At 43.2% G+C, this 18692-nt stretch overlaps 1 protein-coding gene across 1 annotated transcript in view; it reads right to left on the reverse strand.

Annotated features, from left to right (window-relative positions):
• The window catches only part of thsd7ab (thrombospondin, type I, domain containing 7Ab), a gene marked incomplete at its 5' end in the record, with an annotated part of 323450 nt that overhangs the window by 67194 nt on the left and 237564 nt on the right, over positions 1 to 18692 (reverse strand). Inside the window, 2 exon segments of the mRNA XM_084336532.1 lie at positions 11161 to 11427; positions 18073 to 18267. Of these exon segments, the coding sequence (XP_084192658.1) occupies positions 11161 to 11427; positions 18073 to 18267 (462 nt within the window).

Here is an 18692-nt window from a genome sequence, read left to right on the forward strand (position 1 = left end):
CAGAAGGGAGTAAATGCGTGTGAGCACAGCATCACGCTGAAAGAAAATCTGGATGTTATTAATAATACTCTGCAAACTAATCTCAACACACCTATTGATTTTCGTCCAGGGTCTGGAATGAAAACAGGTTTGCATTTAATGGTCTAATTTCATGGTCTGTTATATAAAAATTATCTTTTTCCACCTTCTTTTTTCCGTTTTTCTCCCATCCCAATGTTAGTCGTTATGCCAATTCCCAATCCCCTTCCTGGTCGTTGCGCACTCTACCCCCTACCGTCGGTCCGGGAGGGTGGAGACTATCACATGCTTCCTCCGACATATGTGTACCCAGCCCACCGCTTCTTTTCACCTGGCAGCGCGGACTCTCACTGGGAGAGTGTAACGTGTGGAAGGTCACACTACCTCTCTCAGATCCTTCCCTTGCTGTGCAGGCGCACCGACCGAACTGTAGGAGTCGCTGACCAGGACCCACCCTCGCCGGGTTTCCCACCCTCTAACACTGCCAATTGTGTTAGTATGGACGGTCGGCCAACCCGGAAGCACCACAGCTGGATTCAATCCCACTGTCTCTGTGGTGGGATCTCTTCTTTTTTTTGACTGGACAGAGAGGGCCATGACACAGAGAGAGAGGCCATTTTAAGCATCTCCCTCTCTTATTAGTGTTGTGTATTTGGATTTGTCCCATCGCTAGGCTTTTATTTCCAACACAAACACACACACACACACACACACACACACACACACACACACACACACACACACACACACACACACACACACACACACACACACACACACACACACACACACACACACACACACACACACACACACACACACACATTTATAATCTTTATTTATGTCCACATAAAGACAATGTTTAAAGGACACAAATATTATCAGTGCACTTGTACATTGTGGGATTATTCTGATACAATCGTGCCCAAATTGACAATGGCAACCAAAGTTACACACACATGGATGATGAACCTGACAATCAGCACACAGCTCATGGATACAGATAGCAGCGTCTTCTCCAAATTGCCCGGCTGCCTTGCTAATTGTTTGGCTCTTCTCTTCTCTCACACACACACACACACACACACACACACACACACACACACACACACACACACACACACACACACACACACAGACACAGACACACACACACACACACACACACACACACACACACACACACACACACACACACACACACACACACACACACACACACACACACACACACACACACACAACACACACACACACACTGAGATTATTCTTCTGAATCACAAAACACAACCCTTCTCTCCCCAGTTGTTCTAAATGTCTGTCTGACAGACGGGAGGATAGGCTGTTTTTAAGTCTTGTGTAATGACATCGACCTGCAAATCAATTTAGCCTTTGATTAAAAAAATCAATGAGGTGAACGAGCCGAGAAAGTGAGTGTCTCTCCGGGTGTTTAACCATGTCCTCCTGTTTCTGACACAGCTCCGCTCTTTCTTCCTCTCTGACCGAAAGTGAGAGTGTCTCTCTGGGTGTTTAACCATATCCTCTTGTCTCTGACGCAGCTCTGCTCTTTCTTCCTCTCTGACAGAAAGAAAAACTGCTGCCAAATTGACTGACAGGTACTTCAACACATATTTATACCCCAGCGAGTGAGTAAAGACAGAGCGTGTGTCTGAAGGCTTCTCACACGGCCGGTTATTCAGAATTTTCACTGTATTTTCTGTTCTAGTTTGGATGTTTCTTTTCTTAGTACTTCCAAAATACAGATTTGGTGTATTTAATAATTGTTTTGATGATCCCACAAAAATAAGTGTTTTTTATTAGCCTGTTCTCACACACACACACACACACACACACACACACACACACACACACACACACACACACACACACACACACACACACACACACACACACACACACACACACACACACACACACACCTACACACCTACACACCTACACACCTACACACCTACACACCTACACACACACACACACACACACACACACACACACAGGTCACTTGGAGATTCATAAGCGTGATATGAAATGTCAGGTAGGGAAATGGGGAATGGGGAAATACCCTAAAACCTAACTTTCCAGTGTTGGAAAGTAATTGCTTGACTTAACATGATGCACTAACAAAACAAACGTTTCAAACAATATAAGCGTTCTGCTGAAGCCAAATACAATGGAGACAGCATGGTAAGCTAGCTGGGTTATATGTAACGTTACGTTACATAATTGGTTTGTAGCATTAGGTTGTGTGAGCCAACGTTATACTTAAGCTAACTGGTAGCTACATTAGCAGAGTTATCTTCACTCACAGACAGTCGATTCCATGTTTAGAGCAAAGTCAATAGGAACAGTCTTGTTCTTATGTTTTCCCCCAAAATAGGCGTGGCCATGAAAAAAGCCAAAGTATCCGCATGTGCCGGTCTGCTGTATTGGCTTTCAGACACGGAGAGGAGTTCTGCCCATGCTGGTCAGGCAGGTGAAGGTCCATACACATCACTCCTAGTGACCTCCACACCCTGCCCCTAAATACACATCCACTTCTCGGTACCGTGCTGTGTTCAGCGTGAACTCTGAGATCAGGCTTATAACTGCTCACACCTGTAGTCGCCACAGTCACATCCAGTCATTATGAAATCACCTCTAAAGTAGTATGTAACTTGTAGTTCACGTGCAGTTCAAATGGCATTGCCCTTCAGCTCACAGTTCATGCGCAGTTCAACTGATGAAGGTATTAAGTGTCCTGCTAGGATCTTAGTGAGTGGTTTGAGCCAAATCCAGTTTTTAGTGTCTCGCTGTGACATGTAAAGCGCTGACCTGCAGAGGTTAACCGGTAAGCTGGCACACACTTCTGAAGCAGCTGTCAAAGCGATTGTCAACATCAACCCACACAAACTCAGCACCGAAGGGATTTGCTGACTTATGTTCCCTCATACCAACTGGGATGTGCAGATAGCATCAGGTTAGCTCGAGGTGACAGCAGCAAGTTAGCTTACAGACAGCCATGCCCAGAAGATCCTCTGATGCAGGCAGGAAAAACAAACATCTAGAGTCTATATGTGCCTTTAAAAATCGGTCTACCCAAAGGCATTCCTGTGCGGTTTCCTGGCCCTCACAAGTAAGGGGCAATGTCTTTTACCACCAAACCTGTTTCACTGTCATCCCCTATACTCTTCTTTACTGCGTGAGTGCACAGGTCCTCAATGAGGTGTTTGGCTTAAGCTCTGCTCTTGTCCACCCGCCCGCCTCCTGCCAAGACCCCCAGAAACAAGGATGGAACCTATCTGTAAAGAAACTACTTAGAACCAGTGATGCCAGTAACTAGTTACTCTAATCTGATTACTTTTTCAGTAAATAGTAATTTAATTGACTTACTTTTTACAAGCCAGTAATCTGATTACAGTTACTTTTCCAAGTGGCTGTGCGTTACTATTTAGTTACTATCTCATAATGCTGATGATAAGAGAGCCAGGGGTACAGTCAGCTAGACCAGAGATGGGACGTGCGCTCGCCCACGCACGCACACAGCCACACACACACGTTTACGTTTATAGCTGATTTTAGAATGGCTTCAGCATGAAGTTAAATCAACTATCCAGTTCGTTTTATAGTGTCATTTGGCTACTTGAGAGAGAGTGAGAGAGTGAGAGTGAGAGTGAGAGAGAGAGATTCATGTTACGCGCAACTTGCGGAGTACGCACTGAGTCTGTTGTCTCAGAATGGATTTGGTAGAGAGAGAGAGAGAAAGAAAACTGTTGTCATTCTTATGTTCTGGCAGCAGCAGGGGGGACGACGACTTCGTGACCTAGCTACTTTCATCAAGTAATCAGTAAAGTAACTAGATTACTTTTTAAAGGAGTAATCAGTAATCAGTAATCTGATTATTTTTACAAGTAATCTGTGGCATCACTGCTTAGAACAATTTAGAACAGACACTAAAAACAGGTATGATTGTCTACTTTTATATAATTCACACCCCCTCAAAAAGGAGCAATCTGAAAAGTGAGCGACGACGAGTTATTTGTCAAAGCTTTGGATCAACGCAAGCTTTTAATGTTAATCCCCATTTTCCATTGATGTCTGGGGGAGAGACGGATATAACGGCTGATCTCCATCCATAGCCCACTAAGCCCAGAGTAACATGCCACCAAGTGGGGGAAAGGGGACAACGTCTCCCCCCTCAAGATCAAGCCTGATGATGGACTGAGATGGAGAGCTGGGGATAGGATAGCAGAGAGAGATATGAGAGAGAGAGAGAGAGAGAGAGAGAGAGAGAGAGAGAGAGAGAGAGAGAGAGAGAGAGAGAGAGATAGGGAGCTGAAGATGACAGTGGTAGAGAGGGGATAGCAGAGAGAGAGAGATATACACTATGTTGAGATCTATGGGATGTGTATGTATGTACTGTATTGTACACTCAGGTTTTTTGTTTTTCAAAACACCCTGAGGAGCATTCTTCTTTTCTAGGCTCCGGGTCTCATATAAATAATGTTCACATGCACACAAAGCCACACACACATACAACCATACGCACACACGCTGTCCTCAGGACGTGCTCCTGTCACGCCCACTCTCAGATTTGCCGTATATCTGAATTCATGACTCACACAAGGCGACTTAAAGCACGTTTAGATTATGCACAACACTGTATTCATGTCGCCATCTCCTTCATTCTATTTTCATTCTATTTCACAGCGGGTTTCTGAGCCCAGATTCCAGCGTGCTTGTAGTATTTTGGATCGATTGTGACAGGAGTGGGGGGGAAAGACAGAGAGACATCCTCACATTAATAGACAGAGAAAGAGAGACATCATCACGTTAAAAGACAGAGACAGAGAGACATCCTCACGTTAAAAGACAGAGAAAGAGAGACATCATCACGTTAAAAGACAGAGAAAGAGAGACATCATCACGTTAAAAGACAGAGAAAGAGAGACATCCTCACGTTAAAAGACAGAGAAAGAGAGACATCATCACGTTAAAAGACAGAGAAAGAGAGACATCATCACGTTAAAAGACAGAGAAAGAGAGACATCATCACGTTAAAAGACAGAGAAAGAGAGACATCATCACGTTAAAAGACAGAGACAGAGAGACATCATCACGTTAAAAGACAGAGAAAGAGAGACATCCTCACGTTAAAAGACAGAGAAAGAGAGACATCATCACGTCAAAAGACAGAATCAGAGAGACATCATCACGTTAAAAGACAGAGAAAGAGAGACATCATCACGTTAAAAGACAGAGAAAGAGAGACATCCTCACGTTAAAAGACAGAGAAAGAGACATCATCACGTTAAAAGACAGAGACGGAGAGACATCATCACGTTAAAAGACAGAGAAAGAGAGACATCCTCACGTTAAAAGACAGAGAAAGAGAGACATCATCACGTCAAAAGACAAGTTCAAGTTCTTTAATAGTTGTCATACAGAAGTACAGAATACTTTCATACAAAATGCTTCTTACTGTTACGCTCCAGAGACTGTGCTAGACAAGATAGTATCAAATAACATAATATAGCATGTAATTTAGAAGAAGAAAAATGAGGTCACAGTGTTCGGTATAGACATATGTACAATGTTCTGAGTTACCATATAATATACAATACTATGCAGTGTACTAATGTACAGTACTATCTAGTGCAAAGCAGAAATGGGATGAGGTACAATTTTAGGTACAATTTACAGTAAGGTGTACGAGTTGTAGTGCAATCCTTCATCAATAAATATAAAGTGTGGGGAGTGGGTGCTACAGTGTGTTTGTTTAAAGTGGGTGTGTGCTATAAAGTGTGTGGAGTGGGTGCTACAGTGTGTTTGTTTAAAGTGAGTGTGTGCGTGTGGATGTGTGTGCTATGTGCGTTTGGTGGTTGTTGTTGTGTAGTGTTCATTCATTGTTCGTTTAGCAGCCTGATGGCCTGGGGATAGAAGCTTCTTCTGAGTCTTTCTGTGCTCGCCTTGAGACTCCGGTATCGCTTGCCTGACCGCAGCAGTTCAAAGACGCAGTTGTTCGGGTGACTGGAGTCTTTAATGATTCTCTTAGCCTTGCCCTTGCAACGCTTGTTGTAAATGTTCTGGAGGGTGGGGAGCCCCCCTCCAATTGTGCGTTCGGCTGAACGTGTCACTCTTTGTAGTCTGCTTCGGTCTTGTGCAGTGCTATTCCCAAACCAGGAGGTGATGTTGCCGGTCAAGATGCTCTCTATTGTACATGAGTAGAAGTTCTTAAGGATCTTCTGACTGACTTGGAACTTCCTTAGGCGCCTGAGGAAGTAGAGGCGTTGTCGTGCCTTCTTCACAACACTGTCAATGTGTGTGGTCCATGTCAAGTCCTCGGATATGTAGGCTCCGAGGTACTTAAAGCTGTTGACTCTCTCAACCGGTGCCCCGTCGATGCTGAGGGGGCTGTAGTCCTTGACCCCCGACCTCCTGAAGTCCACAATCATCTCCTTTGTTTTGCTGACGTTCAGGGAGAGGCTGTTTTCCTGGCACCATCCCGCCAGGACCTTGACCTCTTCCAGGTAGGCCCTCTCGTCGTTGGCAGAGATCAGGCCCACCACCACTGTGTCGTCAGCAAATTTGATGATTGTATTGCTACTCCGCTGAGCCACACAGTCGTGTGTGTACAGGGAGTAGAGGAGGGGACTCAGAACACAGCCCTGGGGGGCCCCTATGTTGAGGGTGATGGATGAGGAGGTGCAGTTGCCTGCTCTCACCACCTGGTGTCTGCCAGTCAGGAAGTCCAAGACCCACTGGCAGAGGTCATAGCCCAAGCCCAGGTCCCTGAGCTTGGCTATGAGTATGGAGGGGACTATGGTGTTGAATGCCGAGCTGTAGTCGATGAATAGCATTCTCACATAGTTCCCCTGCCTCTTGTCCAGGTGTGATGCTGCTGTGTGCAGCACATGGGCTATGGCGTCCTCCGTGGACCTGTTGGGGCGGTATGCAAATTGCAGGGGGTCCATGTTGATGGGGAGGGAGGAGCAGATGTAGCCCTTTACTAGCTTCTCAAAGCACTTCATGGCTATGGAGGTGAGAGCTACAGGGCGGTAGTCGTTGAGGCAAGCAGGCTTGGATTTTTTGGGTACAGGGATAATAGTGGACTTCTTCAGGCAGGTGGGGATGACAGCCTGTTCTAAGGACAGGTTAAATATGTCAGTGAATACTGGGGCCAGTTGGTCGGCACAGACTTTTAGGACGCGGCCGGGGATGCCGTCCGGACCGCCTATTGCTTAATGACATGTCATGAGTGCTGCTTTTGCTTCCGCGTTTTCCCTGATTGGCTGCGCCATGCCCCGCGGCAGGCGCGGCAACCGCAGAACAGAGCGGCAGAGCGAGCGGAGCGGCAGAGTGAGCGGCGCGGCAGAGCGCGAGCGGAATTAGGTAACCGCCGCAGGAATCCGCCATGATTTTCATTCGGCACTTCAGCTCACCTGGCATAGCAGCGGTCCTGCGGACCTGCGGTTCGTTGTTGACGAGTTCGAATCCCATGAATTTTTTTTTTTTAATGTGATTTTTTTTTTAACGTGTATTCTTTCGCCGGTTAAGGTTAGGCATGGTTAAGGTTAAGGTTAAGGTTAGGCATTGTTTCGGAGTTGGTTAAGGTTAGAACGGTTAAGTTTAGGCGCTGTTAAGGAGCTGGTTAAGGTTAGAGTTTGTCAAAGAGAATGGCAATATTCTTTCTATGGTTAAGGTTAGGCATGGTTAAGGTTATGGTTAAGGTTAGGCATTGTTTCGGAGTTGGTTAAGGTTAGAACGGTTAAGTTTAGGCGCTGTTAAGGAGCTGGTTAAGGTTAGAGTTTGTCTTAGAGACAGCCTATTTCCGCGTTGCCGCGGTCACATGGTCAAATTGTCACATTCTTGCACTCATGACCTGTCATAAAGCAACACGCGTCCGGACCTGCTGCCTTCCTGATATTCACTTTTTTAAAGGTCCGCCTCACCTCATGCTCTGTTACCCTGAACACTGCGCCTCCATCAGCAGCCGACCCCCCCCCCCCCCATTGCCGTGGCTTGTGAGCTGGTGTTGTTATTACCAGCATCAAACCTCGCATAGAAGGTATTGAGGTCATTTGCTAAGGAGATGTCACTGTTCAGTTTGAGGGAGGCGCCTTTGTAGTCTGTCATCGTTTTGAGCCCCTGCCACATAGCTCTAGAGTCAGCTTGTTCAAACTGGAGTTCAATTTTATCCCTGTAGCGCCGTTTGGCCTCTGACACTGTCCTCCTTACGTTGTATCGCGCCACCTTGTGGTCATTCATGTTGCCTGCCACTAGGCCGTCGTTGTATGCTTTGGTGCGCTCTCTCAGAGCTTCACGGACGGATTTGTCTACCCAGGGTTTTTGATTTGGGTAAACTCTCATTTTGGTAGTGGGGATTGTTTCTTCCACCCTAGTACAAACATAGTCCAGCACTGTCTCCGTGTAGACATTAATGTTATCTGTGTCGCGGAACACATTCCAGTCTGTGCAGTGAAACACAGACCGGAGCGTCTCCTCTGACGTCAAATCCCATTTCTGCACCTCTCGCGAGACTACAGGAGTACTTTTAATTCTCTGTTTGTACTTTGGTGAAAGAAAGATTGACGCGTGATCTGATTTACCAAAGCCACTATCAGAATGAGCCTTGTAGCCACCTTTAAATTGCGTGTAACAGTGATCTAGGATGTTACCGCCTCTGGTGTTGCAAGTCACATGCTGATAGAAGTCAGGTAATACCTTTCTCAGATTGGCGCTGTTGAAATCGCCCAGCACCAAAATGGCGGCGTTAACGTTCGTCGCTTGTATTCTATTTACCTCGTCGTGGAGTCTGGAGAGCGCGGCGTTGTTGCTGGCTTGCGGTGGAATATACACTCCGATCAGGATGATCGCCGTTAACTCCCTCGGGAGGAAGAAAGGACGACACTTGATGGTTATATATTCCAGGTCTGGGGAGCAGTGGTTGGATAATTCCTTCACGTTAGTTGGATCGCTCCAATTTTTGTTAAACATGAAGGCAATACCTCCTCCACGTTGTTTACCGGACTCTGATGTCCGATCCTTGCGATGGATAAAGAAGTGATCGGCTGGTTGAATTGCGTGGTCTGGAACCTCCGGCGTGAGCCACGTTTCAGTGAAGCAGAGAACGTTGCAGTCCCTAACGTCTCTTTGATATTGAATCCTTGCTCGGATGTCATCCAGTTTATTGTCAATTGATTGTACATTGGCTAGCAATATACTGGGTAGTGGTGTCCTGTGCCGCCTGGTTCTCAGCCTGTTACGGACTCCAGCTCTCTTTCCTCGCCGTCTGGGTCCTCTGTTCCTGGGATCGAGGAACAAAGGATCTGGTCCTAATCTCCGGAGAATTTCTTCAGGCCATTGTTGCGGTTCGGAAAGCTGGTCCAGTGAGTAATCCAGTTGGTAAGAGACAGAGAGACATCCTCACGTTGGTATTCAGTATTCAAAATGAATAGCCGCCATGTGAGTGGGTTCAAATATGTACAAACAAAATCCACGGCACTGAATAAATATTAAACAGGACAACAATTATTGTCGTTGTCTCTGCAGCATAATGATGTACCACAGTCTACTGTACCTGCTGTAGACTGAAGTCACACGACTGGGATCTCTGTGATTTTTTGGTGAGGATTTGATCAGCAGCCATCATTAGAGTTTGCAGTAGGGGTGGGAGTCACCATACTACTACTACTACTACTACTACTACTACTACTACTACTACTACTACTACTACTACTACTACTACTACTACTACTACTACTACAGTATTGTAATGTCACTTGTATTGCAGTAAAATGGGATTGCCAAGCAATCTTATTATTATAATTATTTTATATTGATACTAGTGCTGTCAATCGATTAAAATATTTAATCGCGATTAATAACATGATTGTCCATAGTTAACTTGTGATTAATCGCAAATTAATCACATTTAAAAAAACAAATTTGTATCTACCTTAAACGGATCTTTTTCAAGTTCCAAGTTTTAATACTCTTATCAACATGAGAGTCAACAAATGCTTGCTTTATGCAGCCATTTAACACAAAAGGATGACCCTCATGCATTGCAAATTTGCATCAAATTCAAAACAGAGTGATGCACAAAATAACTTAAAAGAAAATAATAATTTAAAACAATGAATAAAGTGTGCATGAAATAATAGGGGAAAGAAAACGTTAGGAACTTGTTACATTCACCCACACAAGGGCTGAGTAATCACCCCCCCCCTCTCTCTCTCACACACACTCTACCAGCTCTCTTTCTCTCTTGCCCCTTCCTCATCTCTCTGACCCCCCTCTCTCTCTATATATATCTCACACACACACACACACACACGCACGCACGCACGCACACACACACACACACACACACACACACACACACACACACACACACACACACACACACACACACGCACACACGCACACTTCAGAAACAAACATAGTTTCAATGAGAGCATCAATAATACACCTGAGTGAAGTCTAGTAAAAAAAAATAAAAAAAGGTAATCGTAATTAAAAGTTAATCGTGAGCTAAAAAAAATAGTGGCGTTAATAGAATCGGGCGATAACACGTTAATACCGTGTTAACTTTGACAGCCTTAATTGATACTTGCTGTCACTGTAACGTATATTGCGATACATTGCTGCATCAGTTTAACTTAGATCTAACTTAACAGAGCAATGCACAATGCAATTCATGATCTGATCTAAGGGACAGGCTCAGGGAGACTAAAGGTGACGTACACCATAAACAGAATGTACACTTTGCTATTCCCAGGATCTTGGACAGTTTATAAACAAGGACAACTGTCTCCCTACGCTGGAAACAAGACCCCATAATAAGACTTTTTATTATATCAGGTGACTGTTTTTGGAGTAGGCCCAATGACAGTGAATTAGTGACTGACTTTGTGTCAGTCTGTTTGAGATATTACATCCAAATCAGAGAATTTACCCATATCTCAGTAACATCACCATGGGTACTGTCACCAGGTACTGTCATAGTGTCCTCTTCACTCTCTGTGGAGCAGTTCCGGCATGTGTTTCTTGACTCTATTATAGAAATAACACATGGGAATTCTATTTCAGGGTGGATTTTCCCTTTAAGGCTACTGCCACAAACCCAACACACAGACCCACCGTGGCTGTTGCAGCGGGAGGTCTCCACCAGCCTGTTGTCCTGGTCATAACACACCATGGCCTGGTAGCGGTAGCCCTGGCCGCACTCCTTGATGTCCCCCTGGACCTTCATGCCCAGTACGCTCTCCACCCTGCCGCCCTCAGACAGGATGCAGTCTGACCAGTTGCCCACAGGCTGGGCGTTGTACTTGTCACAGGGGCAGTACTGAGTCTCACTCAGAGGGTACATCTGTGTGTTCTTGCACTTGTCTTTCTTCTTGCTCCTACCTGAGATAGAGAGACGAGATGAGGAAATGTTAGAGGAGACAGGGGGACAAGATGAGGCGAGGAGATGTTAGCGGAGATGTTAGAGGAGACAAGGTGAGGAGATGTTAGAGGAGACAAGGTGAGGAGATGTTAGAGGAGACATGGTGAGGAGATAGTAGAGGACACAGGGTGAGGACATGATATAGGAGACAAGGTAAGTAGATGTTAGAGGAGACAAGGTGAGGAGATAGTAGAGGACACAGGGTGAGGACATGATATAGGAGACAAGGTAAGTAGATGTTAGAGGAGACATGGTGAGGAGATAGTAGAGGACACAGGGTGAGGACATGATATAGGAGACGAGGTAAGTAGATGTTAGAGGAGACATGGTGAGGAGATAGTGATTCACTCTCTTTCTCTTTTAAATAGTTCTTTGCACTTTAACCCACCCCTGGGACCAGAGTTAATTGTTGCTAACTGCATCAAAGCAGTGTACTGGCAAGTATGTAGCACCCTACTATCTCTCCATCAAAGCCATAGCAAGAGTCTGGGTCAAGTTATTTAAATCCTTGATATAATATGTTCACATCATAGCCAGCAGCATACTTTCTTCCCCTACACTACGTTAACTATATGCATCTAAATACTAATATATTTGTCCTGTACTTAACAGCACAGCTGCTGTGTGAATGCATTACGCCAATGTGTTAATTTTGCAGTTGCAATGTTTTGTTCCCAAAGTAGAAATCACACATCACCAAAACGTGATCACAGTTAAATCACTGATGGCAACAGTAATAACCAATTGCATAATCACACACAGCTTTCCACTGCAACGAGGAACAAGACAAGTATGCCCATTCTCTCCTTCATTATTCACAGTATTCATCGAAACTCAAGCAGCTGTCATTCAGCAAAAAGACACAAAAATAGACTCATTTACATCCAAATTCTACTGGAAAAACAAACCACCATGCCTTGACGCCACAAACCTCCATCTTTATTTTACATAAAATCAGCTTCAATATGTCATACAATAGCTCAATATCAACCAATACCATAATCCTTGGCATGAGATAGAAAAATCAGTCAATTTACAATCTATCAATGATCTATCATTCCTCAAAAAAATCAATCAACAAACCCCAATGTTTTAAAAATACAATTATCTCAACAATTCTGTCAGCTTGGTGGAAATCAAACAAACAGACTTGATTTGACATGACCCCATGTAAATACACCCCACTCTGGTCAACCTGACCATCAATACGGCATCACTGAACTACAGTATAAGGCATTTAAATCACTAATTTACATCAGCAGGCTAAAGACCGAGCTTTGGAAGCAGTGGCCCCCAGGCTCTGGAATGAGCTCCCCAGGTCTCGAGAGCTTCCCCCTCTGTGGCCCCCAGGCTCTGGAATGAGCTCCTCCAGGTCTTGAGAGCCTCCCCCTATGTGGCCCCCAGGCTCTGGAATGAGCTCCTCCAGGTCTTGAGAGCCTCCCCCTCTGTGGCCCCCAGGCTCTGGAATGAGCTCCTCCAGGTCTTGAGAGCCTCCCCCTCTGTGGACTCGTTCAAGGGGGCAGCTGAAAACCCACCTGTTCAGGTTGGCGTTTGGCCACGTACACCCGTGATTTAGTTTCTTCTGTTTTGTCCATGCCTGTTTTTATATTGTATGTTTTTATGAATTGACCTGTTCTTTGTTTTTTAAACTGGTGAAGCACTGTTTTTACCTTGGGTGTTTTTTTTTATGAATTGCCTTGTTCTTTTTCTTTTTTCTTTTTAAACTTGTGAAGCACTCTGTGCATTCATGCTGAGAAGGGTTACTTACTTACTTACTTACTTACTTACTTACTTACTTACTTACTTACTTACTTACTTACTTACTTACTTACTTACTTACTTACTTACTTACTTACTTACTTACTTACAGTACTTACTTACTTACTTACTTACTTACTTACTTACTTACTTACTTACTTACTTACTTACTTACTTACTTACTTACTTACTTACTTACTTACTTACTTACTTACTTACTTACTTACTTACTTACTTACTTACTTACTTACTTACTTACTTACTTACATTTTTGACAATGCCAGACCACTCAGATTTCAGTATAGATAAAAAAAAACGTGTGAAGCACTCTGTGCATTCATATACAAATAAAGCCTTACTTACTTACTTACTTACTTACTTACAGTACTTACTTACTTACTTACTTACTTACTTACTTACTTACTTACTTACTTACTTACTTACTTACTTACTTACTTACTTACTTACTTACTTACTTACTTACTTACTTACTTACTTACTTACTTACTTACTTACTTACTTACTTACTTACTTACCTACTTACTTACTTACTTACTTACTTACATTTTTGACAATGCCAGACCACTCAGATTTCAGTATAGATAAAAAAAACTATCTCCAATATCGTCAGAAAAAAGCAGCAATAGCAAGAACAGCAACAACACCAAGATTGCCTTGATTAACGTGAGATCGCTAGTACAATTCATACTGCTATACAAAGTGCCCCCCCCCCCCCCCCCCCCGGCGTTGTCATGTGATTAACCCCTCTACTATCGCTCAGTTCTCTGTTGCTTTTAATAATACATTCGAGAGTGTCTCAGAGCTCTCAGACTGTAACACAGATGAGATTAACTCTAGATTTCGCTCCATCTGTCAAATCACGCTTGACACTGTCGCCCCACTCAAAGACAGGCGGCCCAAGCTAAAAACCGAGCCATGGGTGAATGATATAACTCACGCTGCCCGACAGGAATGGAGGAAAGCTGAACGAAAATGGAGGAAAGATAAGCTGCAGGTTTCTTATGATATTTTAAAGGATAGTTGTTGTAACCTTGTATTATAGCTTTTTATTTCCTTACCTTAACTACTGTAATATAGTCTGGGCTGCAACATATCCATCATATCTTAACAAATTAGTCATAATCCAGAAGAGATTCCTCAGGATGATTTCCCACTCTACCAGATATGAACCATCTGCACCTCTGTTCCGCAAATATTCTCTACTATCAATTGACAAATTTAATACCTTTCAAACATGCTCATTCATATTCAAGTTCATTAACAATAGATTTTCCTGATACCTTCCATAGTTTCTTCATCTTTTCATCAGAATTTCGCTCATATCCAACAAACCATATAGTAATAAACTCCATTTACCTTTCTGTCGGACATCTAGCCATCAATTCAACATTAGCTTTAGAGGTCCTAAACTCTGGAACACTAAGTTCATCATTGAGGTCAACAACCTCCATATTTATATTTAAAAAACAATTAAAATCTAATTTAACTTCATCATAAATCACCATCACATCAAGTTACTCCTGTGCATCAGTGTTACATCTACTATGACTGCTTGTTTCCTTTTCCTCATGATATACCGTTAATATGCTATTCTCCTCTTCTTTGCCCTCTTGTAAAAAAAATTAAAAATAAAAATAAAAAAAGATTTCTTGTTACTGACTCGTGTCAATCTTCCATGTTTTTGCTATAGTGTCTGCCTTATGTCTCTGTTCCTGTTTTGTAGTTTATTTTGTAGACCATGCTACACATGTATATCGTTCATATTGTTTATGGACAATGAGATGGGAGTGGAACTTTGTACAAGCCCTTTGGGCTTCGTTCCCTCCTAGCACTGTTTTTCTTTTTTAAACAATGTGCTAAATAAATAAACTAAACTAAACTAAATACCAGAACATTGCCAAAGCCCAACAAAATAAGTATTTTGCTGACATTGTTGAAAACAACTGTCACAAGCCCTGTGTCTGTTTTAAACCCCCCCAATCCAGCTGTAGTGAAACCTCTGCTGAAACATGTGAAGCATTTTTAAATATCTTTGTTAACAAGATTGCAACTATTAGAGCCTGTATTTTACCTCCTTCTTATGACCCATCTATTTCTGTAAACTGCTCTGCTGTTTTTAGTCATTTTGAGCCAATGTCACTCCCCTGTCTGAAGAAGATTATTGCTCAAATGAAGCCATCTGGCTCTCCCACTGATGTTCTCCCCCCTCGGTTTTTTAAAGAGGTCTGGGACACCATTGGACCCTATGTCCTAACAATGGTAAACACTAGCTTGTCCCTAGGAGAGGTACCAGCAAGCTTGAAACAGCCCTTGCACAAAAAGCCTAGTCTGGACATCGTCTTTTTAAATTTTAGACCTATCTCTAAGCTCCCTTTTATTTCCAAGATTTTTGAGAAAGTGGTAGCCATCCAACTACAGTCATTTTTAAATACAAACAGCATTTTTGGTAGGTATTCCAGTCAGGTTTTAAAGCCCTCCACAGCACAGAGTTGGCTCTACTGAGAGTGTTAAATTATCTTTTGTTAGCAGCTGACTCTGGGAACTCCATCTTCCTTGTTCAAGTTTCAAGTTTCAAGTTTCTTTAATAGTTGTCATACAGAAGTACAGAATACTTTTATACAAAATGCTTCTTACTGTTACGCCCCAGAGACTGTGCTAGACAAGATAAGTATGAAATAAAAAAGTATAGCATGTAAAATAGAAGTAAAAATAGAGGTCACAGTGTTCAGTATAGACATATGTACAATAGAAGTAACTGAGTTACCATACAATATACAATATGAATGAATGAATGAATGAATGAATGACCTTTATTTATATAGCACCCTTCACAGCACGAATGCACAGGGTGCTTTACACTACAGCTTAATATAAAAACACAATAAAACAAAATCAGAAATAAATGACAACAAACAAACAGCAGTTAAAAACAGTGAAACCAGATAGAAAAGTAGAATAAAAGAGTTTGGATAAAATCATGAGTCACTAATTAAAACAAAACTATAGAACAGTGAGGACAAGAAAGGCGCCTATGCATGATCAAAAGCCTACTTTTGATAAAAGCAAATATACTATGCAATGTACTAATATACAATACTATATAGTGCAAAGCAGAAATGGGATGAGGTACAATTTAGGTACAATTTATAGTAAGGTGTACGAGTTGTAGTGCAAATCCTTTACCAATAAATATAAATATAAAGTGTGTTTAGGTGATCTAAAGTGTGGAGAGTGGGTGCTGCAGTGTGTTGTTTGTTTAAGTGAGTGTGTGCGTGTGGATGTGTGTGCTGTGTGCATTTGATGGTTGTTGCATAGTGTTTATTGTTCGTTGAGCAGCCTGTTTTATTGGATCTCACAGCTGCTTTCGATACAGAGACCACTCCATCCTCATCTCCCACCTAGAGCACCATGTGGGCATCACAGGTACTGCTCTAGAGTGGTTCAGGTCATATCTGTCGGATAGGAGCTTTTCTGTGCGTCAGGGCGATTTCCAGTCATCTTCTGCTTCCCTCCCCTGTGGTGTACCTCAAGGTTCCATCCTGGCGCCCCTCCTCTTCGCTCTGTATCTGCTCCCCTCCCCTGTGGTGTACGTCAAGGTTCCATCCTGGCGCCTCTTCGCTCTGTCTCTGCTCCCCTTACGGTCTATTATTAAGAACCATGGCATCTCATTCCATTTTTATGCAGACGACCTACAACTATACCTGCCTTTAAAGCGTGATGACCCCAACACCCTAAAACGCCTGTTAGACTGTCTCAGTGACATTAAAGCTTGGCTGGCTCTGAACTTTTTAAATTTTTATGACAAAAAAACTGAGGTAATTATGTTTGGACCAAGCGGGCCTGGTATCGCACCTCCAGACATGGGTGCCCTTGACTCATGTGTCAAACCCATAGTCACCAACCTCATGTGTCAAACCCATAGTCACTCACCACTAATGAATTTAAAATGGATAAACAAATGAATTCTGTGGTTATGTCCAGCTTCTTCCAGCTGAAGCAACTATCCAAGGTCAAGCTTCTTCTCTCCTTTAAAGACTTTGAGAGAGTCATACATGACTTTGTGACAACACGGCTGGACTACTGTAATGCACTTTATGTTGGCATTGGCCAGGCCTCACTGTCACGTCTTCAGCTGGTCCAAAACGCTGCTGCTCGGTTGTTGACAGGGACACGCAAACGGGAGCACATCACTCCTGTCCTCGCCTCCCTTCATTGGCTGCCTGTGCAGTTTAGGGTCAATTTTAAGATCCTGCTGTTTGCCTATAAGCAATGAATGGTCTGGCCCCACCCTACCTCACGAGATCCTGCACCCTTACACCCCATCACAGTCTCTGAGGTCTGCTGACCAGTCCCTCCTGCTGTCCCTAAATCCAGGCTAAAAAACAGGGGGGACCGTGCATTTGCGGTTGTAGCCCCCAAACTGTGGAACGAGTTGCCCCCCCACATTAGGCTGGCCCCAACGCTCCCAGTGTTTAAGTCCCATCTTAAAACACATTTGTTCTCCCTAGCTTTTAAGAAAATGTAGTCTGCTTCTGTAATTTAGTTTGTAGTTCTGTATACTGTGTATTGTGTTTATGTGTTTTTTTTTTTTTTTTTGCTATATTATGGTTTTTACTGTGAAGCACTTTGGTCAACCATGTTGTTTTTAAATGTGCTATACAAATAAAGTTGGATTGGATTGGATTGGAACAACAACAACAACAAGAACCTTGACCTCCCTTCTCTCATAGATAATCTAACTACATTATCAAACATAAAGAATCAACTCTCCAGACTATATTAAAACATTATTAACAATATACATTGGCTTTTGTTTTCTGTCCTACCTATTAGTGCCCTCTTCCTGGTGCGGACCCCTACACAGTCGGACGAGCAGGAGGAAAACTTGGACCAGTTGGTGAGCTGGCAGTCATCCTGGCAGGGGAGCTGGCAGGGCTGTGTGACAGAGGGCATGGCCTTGGCAAACTTAAGACAGTCGTTGATGTCCGCCTGCGTTCCATCCATTTGGCGACAGGACACCGCTGGCAGAGTCAGACAGAGAGAGACTCCATTAGAGGGTGTAGTTTTGTTGTATGGCATTTCCCATTTGAAGAGATAGATTAATGTTCACGGTAGCAGAGTATAAAATGGCATAGAAAAAAAACGATGCAATCTATATAACAGACAGGCCTTTAAAGAGGACAAGTAAAGAAAAATAGACCAAAACTGTGTAATTATGTCGGATCTCATGGGAGACTGGTATTTATGTAGTGCCCTAATAAATGTTATTATAGGCTCACAAACAGCAGTGCCACCTCAGTCGGTTTGATATCCACGTCCAATTGATCTAGACCAGCATCGTTCTATGCAGGTGGCATTCTATAGTTTAATACAATTCTTGTGATATTGCAATACTTTCTTCTGCAGCAGACACTCTGTAAAATTGTCCCTCCACACAGAAATCGAT

Source organism: Notolepis coatsorum (genome assembly GCF_963971535.1).
Source record: "Notolepis coatsorum genome assembly, chromosome: 19".
In the NCBI taxonomy this organism is placed as follows: Eukaryota; Metazoa; Chordata; class Actinopteri; order Aulopiformes; family Paralepididae; genus Notolepis; species Notolepis coatsorum.